Below are 14,864 nucleotides of genomic sequence, written 5' to 3'. Positions count from 1 at the left end.
CTCAGGAGAAAAATGAACAAATCTACGAAGTAAATGATGTCACTCGGTGACATCGTCGGCGCCGCGGTTTTTATGTGAAAGAAACTGAGGAAATGAAGTTAACTTTTCACCTGCTGCAAAAACACTAATCTATCCATCTAGCCTCGTTTAGTGGTTGTCTTTAGCTTCCCGTTAAGGTTCTTCCCGGCTTACTGAAAACTCCAATTTAGAGAATCGACCATTACGCCTACGATTTGGAGTCACACAGTTCCGAAGCTTTACAAGCAAAAAAGCGTTGCCAGCGGTAATATATCGCGCTTTTACAGCGTCTGCAGCTTACAAGGATTGACAGAACAAGTAAATACGGAAAAGTGCACAGAGCGATATGAGGATGGTCGAAAACACTGCTACTCAGCCCTAGAAATTACAATGCATGTGACCCTCCCAAAAAACGAGGTACGCACTGAAGTAGTTGCCCATTCCAACGATGAAAACCCGCGATGCCTCGCACAAAGTATTACACGCGTATAAGTTTACTCAATAAGCGACGGGAGCTTGCCCCACTGTAACTTATCGAGAGGCAAAGATAAAATTCCGCGTAAGTGTCTTTACTTACTACTTAGACTGTAGAAACTTGCGGTGGATATGTACCCGCGGGTAAAATGGTTTCTAAATTTCCAAACAGCACCAGGGAAACGGGACTTTCTTGTCCCGTTTCCTGGCGCTGTTTTGAAATTTAGAAACGTGTACCAGCAAACTCTTCTGAACTAAATGGCTTCTTGCTAGCGGCGCCAGATTGTTGATGCTACCATGTTTCAATAACTCCCGTAGCTACTAACTGCATAGCTGCAACAACGGACTCTCCCGCTATCGAGTCCAAAGGCCACGTGCACACGCCATGTGTCAACTGTGGTTTCCGCGCAGCCAAGATGCCAAAACGCTGGTCGCCCGCAGAGATGCGGCAAACGGCAACCCCTGGGCGAGAGTGAACAACTCCCTTCGCCGCTCTTCACTAGGCGTCTCGCTCGTACACAAATAGATGGCAGCACCCGGCTGAAGCCGTCTTGAGTCTTCGTGATCTTTTTTTTTTATGTATCTTCTTCACTCCCTTTAACTTTGAACGACCGGCTGGCCTGGCGGCGGGAGAGGATGCCGGCGGTGGCACTTAGCGTTCACGATCTAGCTGCTGCCGTCGCTGCGGGCTCCAGACGCACAACGCTCTCAAAACCAGTTTGTCTCTAGACCCCCGCCGAACAACGGCGTACCTGACGGCGCAAACCTGAGACGAAGTCTGCGCGATCCGCGCTGACCGAGGCAGCTTCGGGTTTCAGACCATGGAACGCATGGAATCGCCGAGTGGCTGAGGGCCTTGACGACTAACCACGCTGGAGAGCGAGGTTCATCCTTCGGTTCTCGCTCGGAGTTCAAAGCTCCGGGAGCGGTGGCCCCCTCCGCGAACATCTCTGCCACGTTTGTTGACGTCCGGTAAGCGTTCTTTTCTGTCACTCGACTCCATGTGCGTCTTCCGTCTGTGCTAAGTGGCTTGGCGGTCGCCTTCGCTCGCTCGGTTTTTCATTGCAGATGCTCTGCAAATTCAGTTGCCGTCATACGTGCTTCTTCCATCGTCACGCTCAAGGCGAAACGTAGAAGCGACTGGTGGCTAGTCACGTCAAGTAGATTCGCTTCCCGTTCCGCAAAGCCTCGTGTTGATGACTCATGGGAAGTGCACTAACTCAGATATGAAGCATTGTTTAAAGAATATATCTACTTTGAGATTTGTCGGTTACTCAGCCAGCGCATTAAGTGCAGCTTGTATCTTTTATGTCGCTAGCGCACTTGACCCGCAACCGGTCAAGACGGGGTCACCAAATGAAGCGCGACTGGCTGCTCTCGGGCGGCGTCTTGTCATTTGCGTGGCCTCCTTACTCGCGTCGTTAAAATCGCCACTTTTATTTAGACTCATGTTCATAAATTGCAACTTTTTTTTTTCTGCTTCTGTAAAGGTGGAAGGAGTAGCCCAGTACTGCGAGCATTCATGTGGTGCTATGAGTTGGTAGGCATGGTCCACATCGTTGTCGCAAGGGGCTTGTCAGCTGCTGCTTTCCACATGTGGCACAAATCAGTCGTTACCAGTCAGTCGTTACCAGCGGCGCTTGTTATCGCGGAAACAGCAGTGTCACTTTGTCGCTCTGGAATTTCCTACTTGTTTTCGTTTTCCACTTTGACGCTTTCATTCTTCACGCCCGACTGCCTTGTTCTCCCCCAACTCCGACCGACGGTAGGGGAACTATTTTCGATCGCGCTAGTGTCATAGATCACGAGAGAGACAGGCCCGAGTGCGAAGTTTCTCGACATGAGAAAACGGCGGTTTCGGTTGCTTGAAGGCGCGCTCCGGCGTGAAACAAAGACACTCATAAACACAAGAGTGCGCTGAAGAAAAAAAAATAATAAACAAGAGAAGGCGATCTGGCTCGCGGAGCATGGAGCACACACACGCTGCTAGCATGCCACGGGCAACGGGGGCCCGTGGTGGGGTCTAGAGCGAGTTATTTTCGGTTCGGAACCTCCGTGAAGAATACATGGTTGATTGGGTTGAATAAAGGGTGAATGGCCGTCGCGGCGATTGCCACAAGAGACAGATGATGCCGGGACCCATTGTGTGCCGATGGCGAGAGAACGCTGTCGAAATATCCAGCTGTAGGAAGGTCACAGGGTTAAGATTTCACTTTGTTCAGTTTAGCTTAGCGCAGCAACTGCAGCTGCTAGGCCCTGCAAGAAAAGATCGCAGACCCAAAGCTTATATAGTGACATCATTTCTAGATGTGACGTGCCCTGTCAGGACAACTGGGTGAAGTTTATATTCTTGTGGCCCAATTTTGTTTTACCAAGGACTAAAAACGTGCAAATATTGAAACATTTTTTGACAGGGCATCAAGAAAGATATATAAAGGATGATTGCCGTTTCTGTCTTTCTCAAATGAAATTAAGATAACTGATGACATGCAAAATGCATATCAGCATTGCTGAAGTGTAAATAAATTGAATTGATAATAACAATAATACTTTATTCGTATTCAGGAAGGGTGTGGCCAGGCATGCAGGGCTGCAAAAGGCAGGACTACCCACACCAGGGTAGCTTGCGTACTCAACCTGGTACCTGATAGTGCAATAAGACATCCAAGGGAAAGAGATGGACATCATGAAAATAATGTTGTGGTAATGAGGGCAAAGCAAAGTGATGCGTATGAACATTGCAGAGTTCAGTTGATTGTATACTAATGTAAGATTGAAAACTGAAGTACTACATGTTTTCCATAGATGCAAGCATCATGAGCTCCACTAGGGAAATCAGTTGTGTGATTGCATTTTCAAGTAACCTGTAGGCAGTCTAAAAGGGATAGATGCATCCATTCATAGTTCATTGCTATTCATTGTGTGAAAGAATTAACTGCTAGTTGCTCCCTGTCTGAAGTTGATTTCTTTTGTAGTTGAAAAAAAGAAACATTTTCATTAGGATAGGATATTGTAGCAATAGCTAACTATTGCTGGCTTATAGTATAACATTTGAGAGTATTATTTGACACATTCTTGAATACAAATCAAGTAACCTACTGTTATTTGAAATCGCAAATATCTTTTAAAAATTAAAGAAAAAAGCACCCTGCTCTTCAAATATGCACACAACTCATAAATAACCATACTCTGAATTACATTACCCATAAAGAGGATGTGCAGGAAAACAGTGGGAAATTATATACAAGTTAGTTCTTTTGAAATAAGGCATATAATCTTTTTTTCTCCATGCAAGATTGAGGCATATAAATGCATATAATTTGTTCTTAAGCAAGTTCATCTTTTTGTTTTGTTACTGGAATATTGACTATTGCAGTATTTTGAATGTCACTCTTGCTTTATTGTACTGAGCAAACTTAAGTTGCATCTAATTAAGCATTAAGTTCAGCCCAGTGTTCAGTTTTCAGTACGTAAAGTCAGATATTAAGAATGATAACCGTAATTATGGTATGTAGCACTCCATGTCTTACTAGAAAATTGAAAACGTGACTTAAAATATTCAGAGTAAATTCAGTATGACACCTTGGGAGCATATATACTAACAGTATTATGATAGAAACTCGCGAGGATTACAATAGACCAGGGCAGGTATAATGTAAAACTATTCCAATCTGTCCTTATTCCAAATCTGCCATATTCCCTTGACGGAGTGCCATTTTCCCTTGTCATATGGGTGGGTGCCACGCTCATATGGGTGGAGCCTGAGCCCTTTTGACCTATCACGAAAGGCTAATGGCAGATTTGGAATAAAAACAGATTGGAATAGTATTACGTTATACCGACCCAGGGTCGCTAAAGGGCGGCTCGGAACTCTGGCACCTGTACCGCCTCCCCCATATTTCTGCCTCTAAAAGACCAGCTTCCTGTGGGTTCTAGAAGAACTTTAGGGTGCATGCTTTACGAACGAGTAAGCACGATTTAGGGGCATAATGAGGAAACACTGCACGAGTGGCATTCTCTGTGACCATCAGCTGCGTTTGACAATATTAAATAACAAATTGCCACCCCACCCCCCCCCCCCCCCTTTCTAAAAAGATTGTTTTTATGGCTCTTTGCATATGCCTGTCTGGCCGCCCCTGCAATAGACCTTTTCTATAATTTCAAAGCTAGCTTTCCCGCCAGGTAGTTTGCACGGCTAATGGCAATACAGTCATTTTTGCATTCCATACAGATGTGCACTGTTTGCTTGTCCTCTGACATAGAAAATGTAAGTGTGGCTCTCGCGATAAAACCATGCACAAGAGAGAAGCCCCACAATGTGCAGCTTACTACTTCATCTTCGTTTGAACCATGATTGGTGTTACCATGAGTTGGGCAAATAAGCAGTGCAGAGAAGCACACTTGTGAATTTGGAAAATGGTCTATTGTTGTAGGAGCAGTAGTACAATTTAAGCGGCAACACATTACTAAGTACAGCAGTTAGCCATCTCTGTAACAGAAAGCAGGTACAATTTTATGCTCATTTACAGACTTATACAAACAAAGTAAGAAAGCAAGTAGCAAAGTGAACTTGTAACATATTCCTAGCACACAAAAAAATTAATAAGTCATTTGCATTTGCTTTAAGCAAATGTAAGAATACATGTAGTGGCGAAAATGGTTTAATTTTCAATGAAACACTATCTCAGTGCATTATACCCATGACATTGGCTGTTAAAGAACCACAGCTGCTTTTATATAAATATTTGCTGATTATGTGTGTGTGTGTGTGTGCGTGTGTGTGTGTGTGTGTGTGTGTGTGTGTGTGTGTGTGTGTGTGTGTGTGTGTGTGTGTGTGTGTGTGTGTGAAGTAAGTTATAGTGGAATGAGTTTAAATGTACCTGGAATTTAGAAAAGCCGTTTGCTTCAAACTACAGGTGCCCACCATGCCTTCGAGGGAGCAGCCCAGGACCAGTTCATTTTCTTGCAGCAGTCCAAACTGCACTGGTCTTATGCTGGGTTCTGTGGCTTCGGTCCTGGTGATTGGAGGCATCTTCTTGGCCTTCCACAACTGGGACTATAATTGGCTTCTTGTGACTGGCATTGGGTCACTACTAGTCCTTATTGCGGCTGCGGTGCCTTTCTGCAGTCGGGAGAGTGGCAGACCAGTTCACAGCAAGCGAAGAAATGGTAGTCTGCACATGGTGAGACTGCAGTCACTAGCGCCATTGTTGTTTTAGTATTGCTCATGTCAAAGAGGACAACTACTCTGGTTAAAAAAGCAAATTGGATAAGAAGGACATTTTAAGGACATGGTTTCCAGTATAACTTGAGGGGGTAAGGGGGGACCATTCCAGAGCACAGTATTTGATTGGTTACTGGCCTATTAAAAAAAAACAAGAAGCTAGGCGAGACAAATGTAATGACCTATTTCAAAATGCATTCTTCAAACAGATTGAGATGAAATTGAAAACAAGAAAACTAAAGGCTGCAGCTGAAAACTGCAATTAGAATGACTTGTGATAGGAAGTTTAGCTCTAAATTACGCGTGGTGCTGTTGATGTATGTGTCCCTGATCATCAACTGCCGTTTCAGCTGCACATTGATGAACTTGCGCTAGCAAGGCACAGATAGTATGTATCTTGGTGAAGTCTGCGTTTCCTGTGGCGTGGCATTGCGGCGCCATACAGGACACCAACGACTATTGCTTCCAAGATTTCGGTGCACACCTTGGTGCCTTTTCCCACCTTTCTTGTTGTACATTTGACACACAAGCAGCTTCAGACAGCATAACACGAACAACTGGCTGTATCCTCAGTCAATATTTTCAGAGATCCTTGTACATAATCGAACGTCCAACGCAATGCTACATTAGAGTAACACGCACCTTGTCAGCTTGCTTAACGAATGAATGCACACAGAAAGCAATATATCCAAAGTAATATACTGAGAATACAGTCCCCACGCAAACATTACCTGTAACTTGCTATTATATAAAAATTTTGCTTGATTAGGGGCATCTCGGAGGCATATATGATGCACTAAGCTTCAGACAATAGGCTTTGTGAAACAGGGCAAACACTTAGGTATCGTAAGTAAAACATGGCAGACATTCAACAAGAGCATAAAAAAAATCAAGATGCTGCTTTCGTTGGCTCATGAAACAAAACTAACAAGATTGATGATTTTGGCTGTCTTATAGAAGGGCCTAGGGCTTGCAACCATTTTTGGGCATGGTAAGTAAACTTGTGTAATTGCTAGATGATACTGACATAAATATCTTAGCCAAATACCCTGTACATGGAGCTGGGAGCCCTCAATTTCACTCGAAAAAGCTGCCGACCTTTGAGCCTTTTCAAAACCCTTGCCATTTTCTTCAGTGGAGTCATTAGTGGTGGTGGAATGACAAGAAAATTATTTGTCAAAATGAAAAGGTGCCAGGTGCACTTCACTAAGTAGAACCATGGCACTATGTGCTGTATACAGAAAACAAAAAGGAACGGAAATTTGTAGGAGGGTGCCCTTAGCAAAGATTAATGACTTAGGGTGCTGCTGACTCTAGTGACACCACTGATTTTCTTTATTCTTACACTACCATAAACATTATGGCTATTGGGAGGATTTCTCAAATGCCGTGACATATAGCAGTGCCTCCAGTAAAAGTAAGAGAGGAGAGCCATCACTGGTGCCATGGTGGCTGTAACTGTGCCAACCCTGCGGCCTCCGAGATGGGCAGCATAGCATGACAGTTTACGCTATCTGGGAAGCCATGCCGATATATGAGCTTGGCGTAATGTTGGTTAGAGCATGGTGAGTGAAGCATTTGATTGCCATCAGCTCTGTTACCAAAAGTGCATTCAAAATGTTTGCAATCATTACTGAAAAAAATTCAGGAGGCGATTGCTTATTTCTTATGAGGCATGTTCCACATTTTCAGTTACGATGTCGTAGGGCCACATTTATTAAAACTAATGCCAGCTCCCTCATTTTTGACATGCAATAGCACTGCACATATGAACAGATAGCCACAGCTGACATACAAAGACATAAATTGTAAATTACATAATGCCATGTGTCTTGCAGCAGCAAGTTTAAAGTGTTCCAGACATGGTTTTTTTTCCTGTGCCTGCCTTAACATTTTGGAAACTTGGTTAAAAGGGTCTTCAGATGACTTGTGTGGGAGAGCTTTGAAGTGTCAGCAGAGGATAACGATTAATGTTTATGAACGATAAATGCATTAACGAATGTTGTGCTCTGTTTTGAACAAACACTTAGCAAGTATTTGCAAAGACTTTCATGAGGTAACCATTGTGTACTAATTGACACCATGTAGGGACATTCATTTTCCCTTTGCTTTCAGGCCAACAGCGAAACGCTCCCGTCAGCTCCTCCACTAAGCGCCACATACTCTGTCAGTCAACTGTCACTGAACATCCTGCCTCCATTGTATCCTGGATGTGATGAACTACCACCATGTCCACAAAACAGCCCACCGAACGGTGTTCCTGTCAACCACATCATGAACATCAATGGACAGAGCTACCTTCTATTGCCCATTGTATCGCCTACGGCACAGACTAGCACCAAGTAGGTCAACTTTGCATGGTACATTTTGACAGCTAGAACAACAAAAATGTCTTGCTAAGCTCGCAAATTTTGCTTCTAAAAAAAAAAAGTAAGGACAATTTTATTCACTATTATTGATGCCCTAAGTGGCCTTGCAAACAAAAGACTAATTCGCACTAGACTAGTAGTAGTCGTTTCTAAGCTGTACCACCATTTCCTTTGTAGATGGAGATCGGTTATTAATTGCAGAAAATTATAAAAGATTGCATGCCTAAAGTGCAGTGCCCATAATGTCTTGGTGATGCCATGGATTTATGATGTTCTCTCTTTGATTCTTCCCTGTGCAAGTGAAGTCCATTAAAGTGACCAGTCTTAGTTATATTTCAGTGCAATGCAATCATCCTTTATTAATAAAGAATTGGTTAGGCTCAGCCAGACACCATCAGAAAATCTAGGGAGTTACTTTAGTACAATGTCATCATGGTGTCGTCTTCTGTTTGTTATTATTTGCACAATTTTTAACATGTCTTTATTCATGGCAGAAGAGTGTAATCTATCAGTCCAGAGTAACTAATTGTTTCTATTTAGTGTAATTTAAATCCAGCCACTAGGACTACAGCAAGCCTTTATATAAATTACTTATTACTTCTTCTTTCACAGCACCACTATAGAGGCACAGAATCCCTGCTATTCAGCTGCCCTCTCCTGCCTTCAGGTTGAGCTGCCAACGAAACAAGAAAGTGAGCGGCAGAATGAATGCGACCCTGTGGTTGAGGCGAATGTTGTATCAGAAGCACCAGTCACAAACTCTTCAATATCGACAACACCAAGGGACCTCCTTTGCGAGTCTCCGCCAGCAGAAGACACCACATCTCCACTGGCCACATCACCACTGCCAACAAGTGTGTCCAGTGCACCCGCCATCCAAGTGTTTGATGCAATTCCACTCACAACGCCAACAGCCGAACGCCGCGAACCAGGCACTCCTACGATAACACACAGTTCGGAAATAGCCAATTGCAGCAGCAATCGAGCCAGTCGAACAAGCTCTGTCAGTGAGAGGACAACAGTTGTTCTGCCAGACGATCTTCTTGGTGCCTCAGAGACTGATGTTGCCATCAGTGACCAATTGCCGCTCATTGTCATCGACCCTGAGAACTCCGAAACAGTTCTTGAAAATGCTCAGAACAACACTGCACCAAGCACAAATGCATCGCAAGCAGAGAACGACACAGACTTTTTGCTGACAGTGGGAGCAGATGCCAGTGATGTGGATGATGATGACAGGCTCGTTGGGGCTACACCCCCGCCCAGCTACGACGAAGTGGCAAGTGAAAGAAACCCGAGTGCATTTGAAAGTTCTTTTGGAACACTGTGATTGCCACTGTGATTCTGGACTATAACTGTCAAAGTGAAGTCACGTCAATTTGCCTTGAGGAAGTGTTACAACATTTCAGCTTCTTCTGGACAGCAGCTATGCTTTGGAAGCCCACTAGTGGAATGTTTGTGAAGCACTTACGAACTTTTACTTTACGAACTTTACGAATGTTTAGGAATGCATCTGTCCAAAGTGATCTTTTAGTGCTCTGCTGGATCTGGAGTGCATTTTAAGGAAAGAAGGGTTAGTCGAAGCACTTTGCTGGGCGGGGTGCTCTTGAATGTGTCTGTACTAGTGGACAGGCAACAGGGTCGGTGCCCTTAGTGCAGAAAAAAAAGTTCTTGGTGAACACGGTATGTGAATATGCATAACTGTAGACAGGGTGTTAAGAAAAGGATGCTGCACGGTGAAAAAAAAAAGCAATGATGTGAAAATATGTATGAAATTTTCTTGTAAGCCTGTTCAGTTCTCCTTATGCTTTCAACCTGTTAAATAATATTTAATCAAGAGACAGAAAATTAAATGAGGTCACCTGGTACAATTAACGTTCTTGGTTTGGTACTGTAAGTATCTCTTGCTGACATCACGGTGCAGTTTCTTTTGGGTGCCAATGGTTGAGAGATGGTGAATAAGTGATCTGACTACATTTATGTAAGGCAGCTAATTTTATAAAAAGCAGTGATCAAAATATAGACATTATGTACACTGCCAGCAAACAGAATTGTTAATTTACTTGAGTTGTCCACAACTTGAATGTGCAGAGATCTCGCTCTGGAAAAGTCACTTTTTAGGTTTATGACAAAACTAGGTGTGTCTGTACTGCGCTTACAGTGCGTATTGAGACATGATGTGGCAATATGACTTCTGTCGATAGTTGCTCAATATTGCAGCCCCTGTCACAAAATATTTTAAGGCAGCAAAACATTCCTTTTATGACTGGCTTTTCTGTCACATTGTAGTTACTTCATGGTTGCGCATGAAGCTAATGATAAAATATTGTGTTCTCAAGTTATTTTATCATACGTTGCTCGACTTTACATTTTGAAATCTTCCAGCGCATCCTCTGGTTGCAAGAAAGCTGAATCTTATTTTTTATGTGGTACTTTGACAGCATATGTGTAAGAAGACGACTTGCTGACTGAGTCAGAAACTAGGGTCCAAGCAACTGTTGTTCCTTTCGCACTGCCTTTGAGAAAAATAAATCTTGCAAAACGTGTGTGTGCTTGAATGTGTCGCAGAAGCATATACCAAGTTTATCAGCGATGACTGTCGTTAATTATTCAAAACGGAAGGTTACGAGATTAAACAATTTTTTGAGGGCCAGAATACATAGCAGTGATGAGCATCACTACATGAGAATCGACAATAAGCCCATTAATTAAGAAATGTTCAGTAATTGACTTAAATTAATCATTTCAAATTGTGGATTTGACAGCTAAGTGGTGAAAGCATGTTCTCTTTGTAGAAATCCCAAGGCTAGCACCAGTTTTAAGTTGTCTGTACAGAGACCAAGATCTGTTGTGAATATAGTTATTGCTTTCCCAGTTATGTGCAATGCCAATAATTTGTTATTGGCATATATTTGGCACACACAAATAATGCTTAAGAATTTTTTTTTTTACATCTGACAATTCATTATATTTGTGTTCATTGCACAGAGGTTCAAATATTTCAAGAATGTACATGAGGTGGGGGGGCATCCTTTATGAAAGGGAACATGCAAGCACATGGCCTGTGCTGTGCGGTGGCTGGTTGGAGCACTAGCAAGAGGAAGCACATTAGCTTGTGGCATCATCTATTCACTGCCAAAATAATCTGGCATGGCTGATGGACAAGTGCATGCTAGACCCCTGCCCCAACTCGCCGCTCCCCACTGATAGATGATGCTGCAATCAACTGAACTTTGCCCCATTGCCTGTTGTCGGTGCTACAAGCAGCCTACGCATAAGCCACATGCTCGCATGTTCCTTTTCATAAAGGACCCCCATGTACATACAAATTTCAAAGATGTAGAATTGCTGCTTTAACTTTGATTTTGTCATCGCCAGCCGAGTGTCATCTTGATCAGCTGGTTTAATTGTCCCAATATTATATACTCTGTGTACTTTTTTAGACTTGGAATTCCTCATAGAAACAAGCTCAAGGGCATTCCTATAGTACCATAAAAGTGCTAATCTTAATCAGTATGTGCTCCTCATAAATCAGAGTAGTACCATATTTACTCAATTCTAACACACACTTTTTTACAGAATAATTTGCTCAAGTATGACATGCTGTTAGAATCGAGCACGAAACCAAAACTGCAATAGGTGGTTTCCTAGCCCCCGAATCTTCTAGCCCACCATGCTGGCATTGAATAGCAACGAGTGATGCCTGGTCCACTGTGGCTGGGATGAAATAAATTTCCCTTTTTAATTAAGAAGGAGTGGGTATTTCTCTTTCTTGCCAAGAAACATCTGGTGAGAAAACAATCGAGGCCATGCATTTTCCATTTCTGGGCCTCAAAAAGCAAGGGCACATTGCAATCGACTATATACAGTGGGTTTGCGACTGCTGCTAGCTTTAGTGGCAGCTGCTTTCCTAGTCTCTTCATACACAACACTTTGCAACACAAGAATCTAATAGTAACCACTTTAGTGGCCATTGCACATACTCAACGACCTCCTGCTGACAATGGGCCCTCTGGCAATGCTATTGTCCAGTGTAAATGACTGCATGCAGGCATGGCCATGTCTACTGAAAGCATTTCATAATGAGAGAACGTTTTGTGAGTTTTCCTATTTGCTGGCACACCTAATATCTTGGCAAGCAAAATAACAATGAGTTCCTTCCATTTAGCTATGCTTGTTAAAGCAGTTCTTGAAAGTGCTGTACATATACAGTTAAACCTCGATATAGCGAACTTCAGTATAACAAAATTCTCGATATAACGATTTACATTTCCATAACCTCTTGTCCTTGCAACACTACGTATTTAGAAGCTCAATATAACAAAGTGTATTTGTATGCGACTTCAATAGAACGACATTTTGCTTTTGCCACAAAGGAATGCCGAAACAATAGAGAGGTTTAGTTGGGCGTCCGCAGCAGCTATGCGCACGCAGAAAACCAGCGGAGGCATCAGTGTGCATGCGCAGTACGCAAAAGCACGCTTGGTATCTTGCATGCATCTGCAGCTTTTCAAAAGCTGCGTAGCGTCCACTGTGGGCTTTGCGGGACGTTCTCGCGTGTCCACAAGAGCGCATTTTCGATATCGCTTTTGCCGAAAATGTGACTCCACAGCTTGTAGTTTCACTTCGTGGTGGCTGATAATGGCTACACAATTTCATAAGGTAGCATATATGGCAGCACTGTGTAGCACGCTACTGGTTCCTACACATGCAAGTCAGCAATCCTCTTCTCAACTTTTGCGTCCGCCCACCTACTGTGTATCGTGCACTCGCGCTTCGATCGGTACCTACGCACAACCTCGCGCACTGCATACGTGGTAGTTGCGGACGCCCGACTAAAACTGCCTAATAAATGGAAACTTCTGCGGACGGACGCAGATAGTCAAATGATATAATTACAAGCGGGCTGCTTGCAAATGCACCTCTCAAATCGCCCCCGACGCCAGAAGAGGGCGCCACAAAAGCGACCACTGAAGTGGAGCTGCATCATGTTCTGTACAAAATCCAAGTGCGATAAGATCCTATCGCCGCCACTTGGTGCTTTAGGTGCGAGTGAAAGTTTGCGAGGGTGGGACAAGAAAGATGGTGGCTTCACGCGTGCCGCCTTCCTGCGCGAGCAAAGCGAAAGAGAGGGAAGGGAGCACGCTGGCGGTAAGGCCTTTCTCTAGGGTAACGCGATCAGGCGCGTGCGAGGGTGGAGTGAGGGTACTTTGCGATTTGATTTCTGGCACGTGTCTGGGCCGTGGCTGCCCATGGCTGTAAGTGCAGCTGAGTGCATAGGCAGCCGCACAGTGCTTTAGAAGTAATCTGCCCCACGGGCAAAGAGTTGGCGTGGCAAGCCGGCGTGGCAACATGTTAGCTGTATTCCCACGCGTTTAGTATGGAAAGTTGCGTAATCTGGAGTTCCGGTGAGTCATTGGCACGAGAGGCAGATAAAGTATTCCCGCCCAGCTGCCGGCGCTTTTCATGATAGCGTCGTCCCAGTGCGGGCGACGCTAAGTTGGGCACGAAACATAGAAACTAAATGCTCACTGATGGCACCATGTGGTATCACTTAGAGGACACAAATGGGCGACTTGATGGCGACACTGTAGCACAACCTTAAGATGAAGCTTTAGCTCAGGTGCTCCTATCTAATGCATGTCAAAGCAGAATTCGTTTTTCTAGGCAACCACTGCATCAAATCTGACGAGGTCTAAAGCATATAAAAGAAAAACTTAAAACCTAGTGACAGTTGGTTTCAAATTCTTTGTTTAGGTCGTCAATTGTTCATTAAAAATTGGCAAAATCGCAAATATTGGGAAAGCGAAACTATCAAGTTCACAACTCTGTAACTCGGCAATGAAAAACAATATCACAATTCTGTGAATTGCATCTAATAGTACATCTAAAACGGACCAAATTAATATTTTATACATGAATATCAAGAAATTTAGTAATATGGAATTACAGCTTTTGCAGAACCCTTGTACAATACGTGAGGAATTCACGTAAGATATAAATTGACATATCGAATTTGTCCGCTTTGAAAGATCTAATGGATGCCATTTACAGAACCGCAATATCTGTTCTTGATGCAGAACTATTAATTTGTAAACTTCATGCTTCTATTGTTTCTGAACTTTCAAATTTTGAAATCTTTTAAAACAAAATTCAGGCCCTAAATTGAAATTCCGCTGCCAACAGTCACTAGAATTTCACCTTCTCTCAATTGCAACAAATTTCATTGAGATAGGTCCAGGGGTTATCTCAAAAAAGTCTTTCTGCGTTTTACATGTACTTGAACAGGCCACGTCGGAGCTGGGCCGAGGCTAAAGCTTCCTCTTAAAGGGCAATTCCGGCGTTTCTTCAACCATATTAGGATATTGTCATATTCAAATGGCATTGACAGTCCTGTCACCAGTAGGGTGGTTATATTTGCTTAGAAATTCATCAATAACTTTAAATAACCAATAAACGAGATACCAAAACTGAAGCAGGTAGCTGCTTCGTGTGATGTTACGATGAGTCGATGACATCAGGTCCTACACTACCATAATGTAAACACACAGAACATGTGCTAAACACGTAGTACATGTGGCACTAACGTCAAACAAGTGAAGCTGATGATGTCTCCTGACGACACAGTGAGCTCTTACAGATTTTCCGAACTAGACTGCGGCGATTTCAGCGAGGGTGGCAGTGTTGTCTCCGACGTCACAAACACAGGGTCGCCAGTAGAAAGTCAGGAGTTGGAAATGCAACCAATCTTTAAAATTCATTTTCACAAAACTAAATGA

General features: G+C 43.4%; 1 protein-coding gene across 1 annotated transcript; it reads left to right on the top strand.

Moving 5' to 3' along the window:
• The first annotated feature begins 1,095 nt into the window (after window positions 1–1,095).
• LOC135918555 (uncharacterized) lies at window positions 1,096–10,631 on the top strand. Its single transcript, XM_065452159.2, has 4 exons — window positions 1,096–1,464; window positions 5,409–5,675; window positions 7,832–8,058; window positions 8,698–10,631. The coding sequence occupies exons 2-4, from the start codon at window positions 5,418–5,420 to the stop codon at window positions 9,413–9,415; spliced, it is 1,203 nt and encodes a 400-aa protein (XP_065308231.2). The 5' UTR covers window positions 1,096–1,464; window positions 5,409–5,417; the 3' UTR covers window positions 9,416–10,631.
• Window positions 10,632–14,864: the final 4,233 nt, after the last annotated feature.

The sequence above is a fragment of the Dermacentor albipictus genome, chromosome 1 (genome assembly GCF_038994185.2).
Source record: "Dermacentor albipictus isolate Rhodes 1998 colony chromosome 1, USDA_Dalb.pri_finalv2, whole genome shotgun sequence".
Classification (NCBI taxonomy): domain Eukaryota; kingdom Metazoa; phylum Arthropoda; class Arachnida; order Ixodida; family Ixodidae; genus Dermacentor; species Dermacentor albipictus.
Note: the sequence above shows the minus strand (reverse complement) of the source record. Positions and strands in the feature narration are given on the sequence as shown.

Coding starts and splice junctions, on each gene's coding strand:
- LOC135918555 (XM_065452159.2), top strand. CDS start 5,418: ATGCCTTCGAGGGAGCAGCCCAGGACCAGTTCATTTTCTTGCAGCAGT. Junction 5,676..7,831: donor GAAATGGTAGTCTGCACATG/GTGAGACTGCAG, acceptor CTTTGCTTTCAG/GCCAACAGCGAAACGCTCCC. Junction 8,059..8,697: donor ACGGCACAGACTAGCACCAA/GTAGGTCAACTT, acceptor CTTCTTTCACAG/CACCACTATAGAGGCACAGA.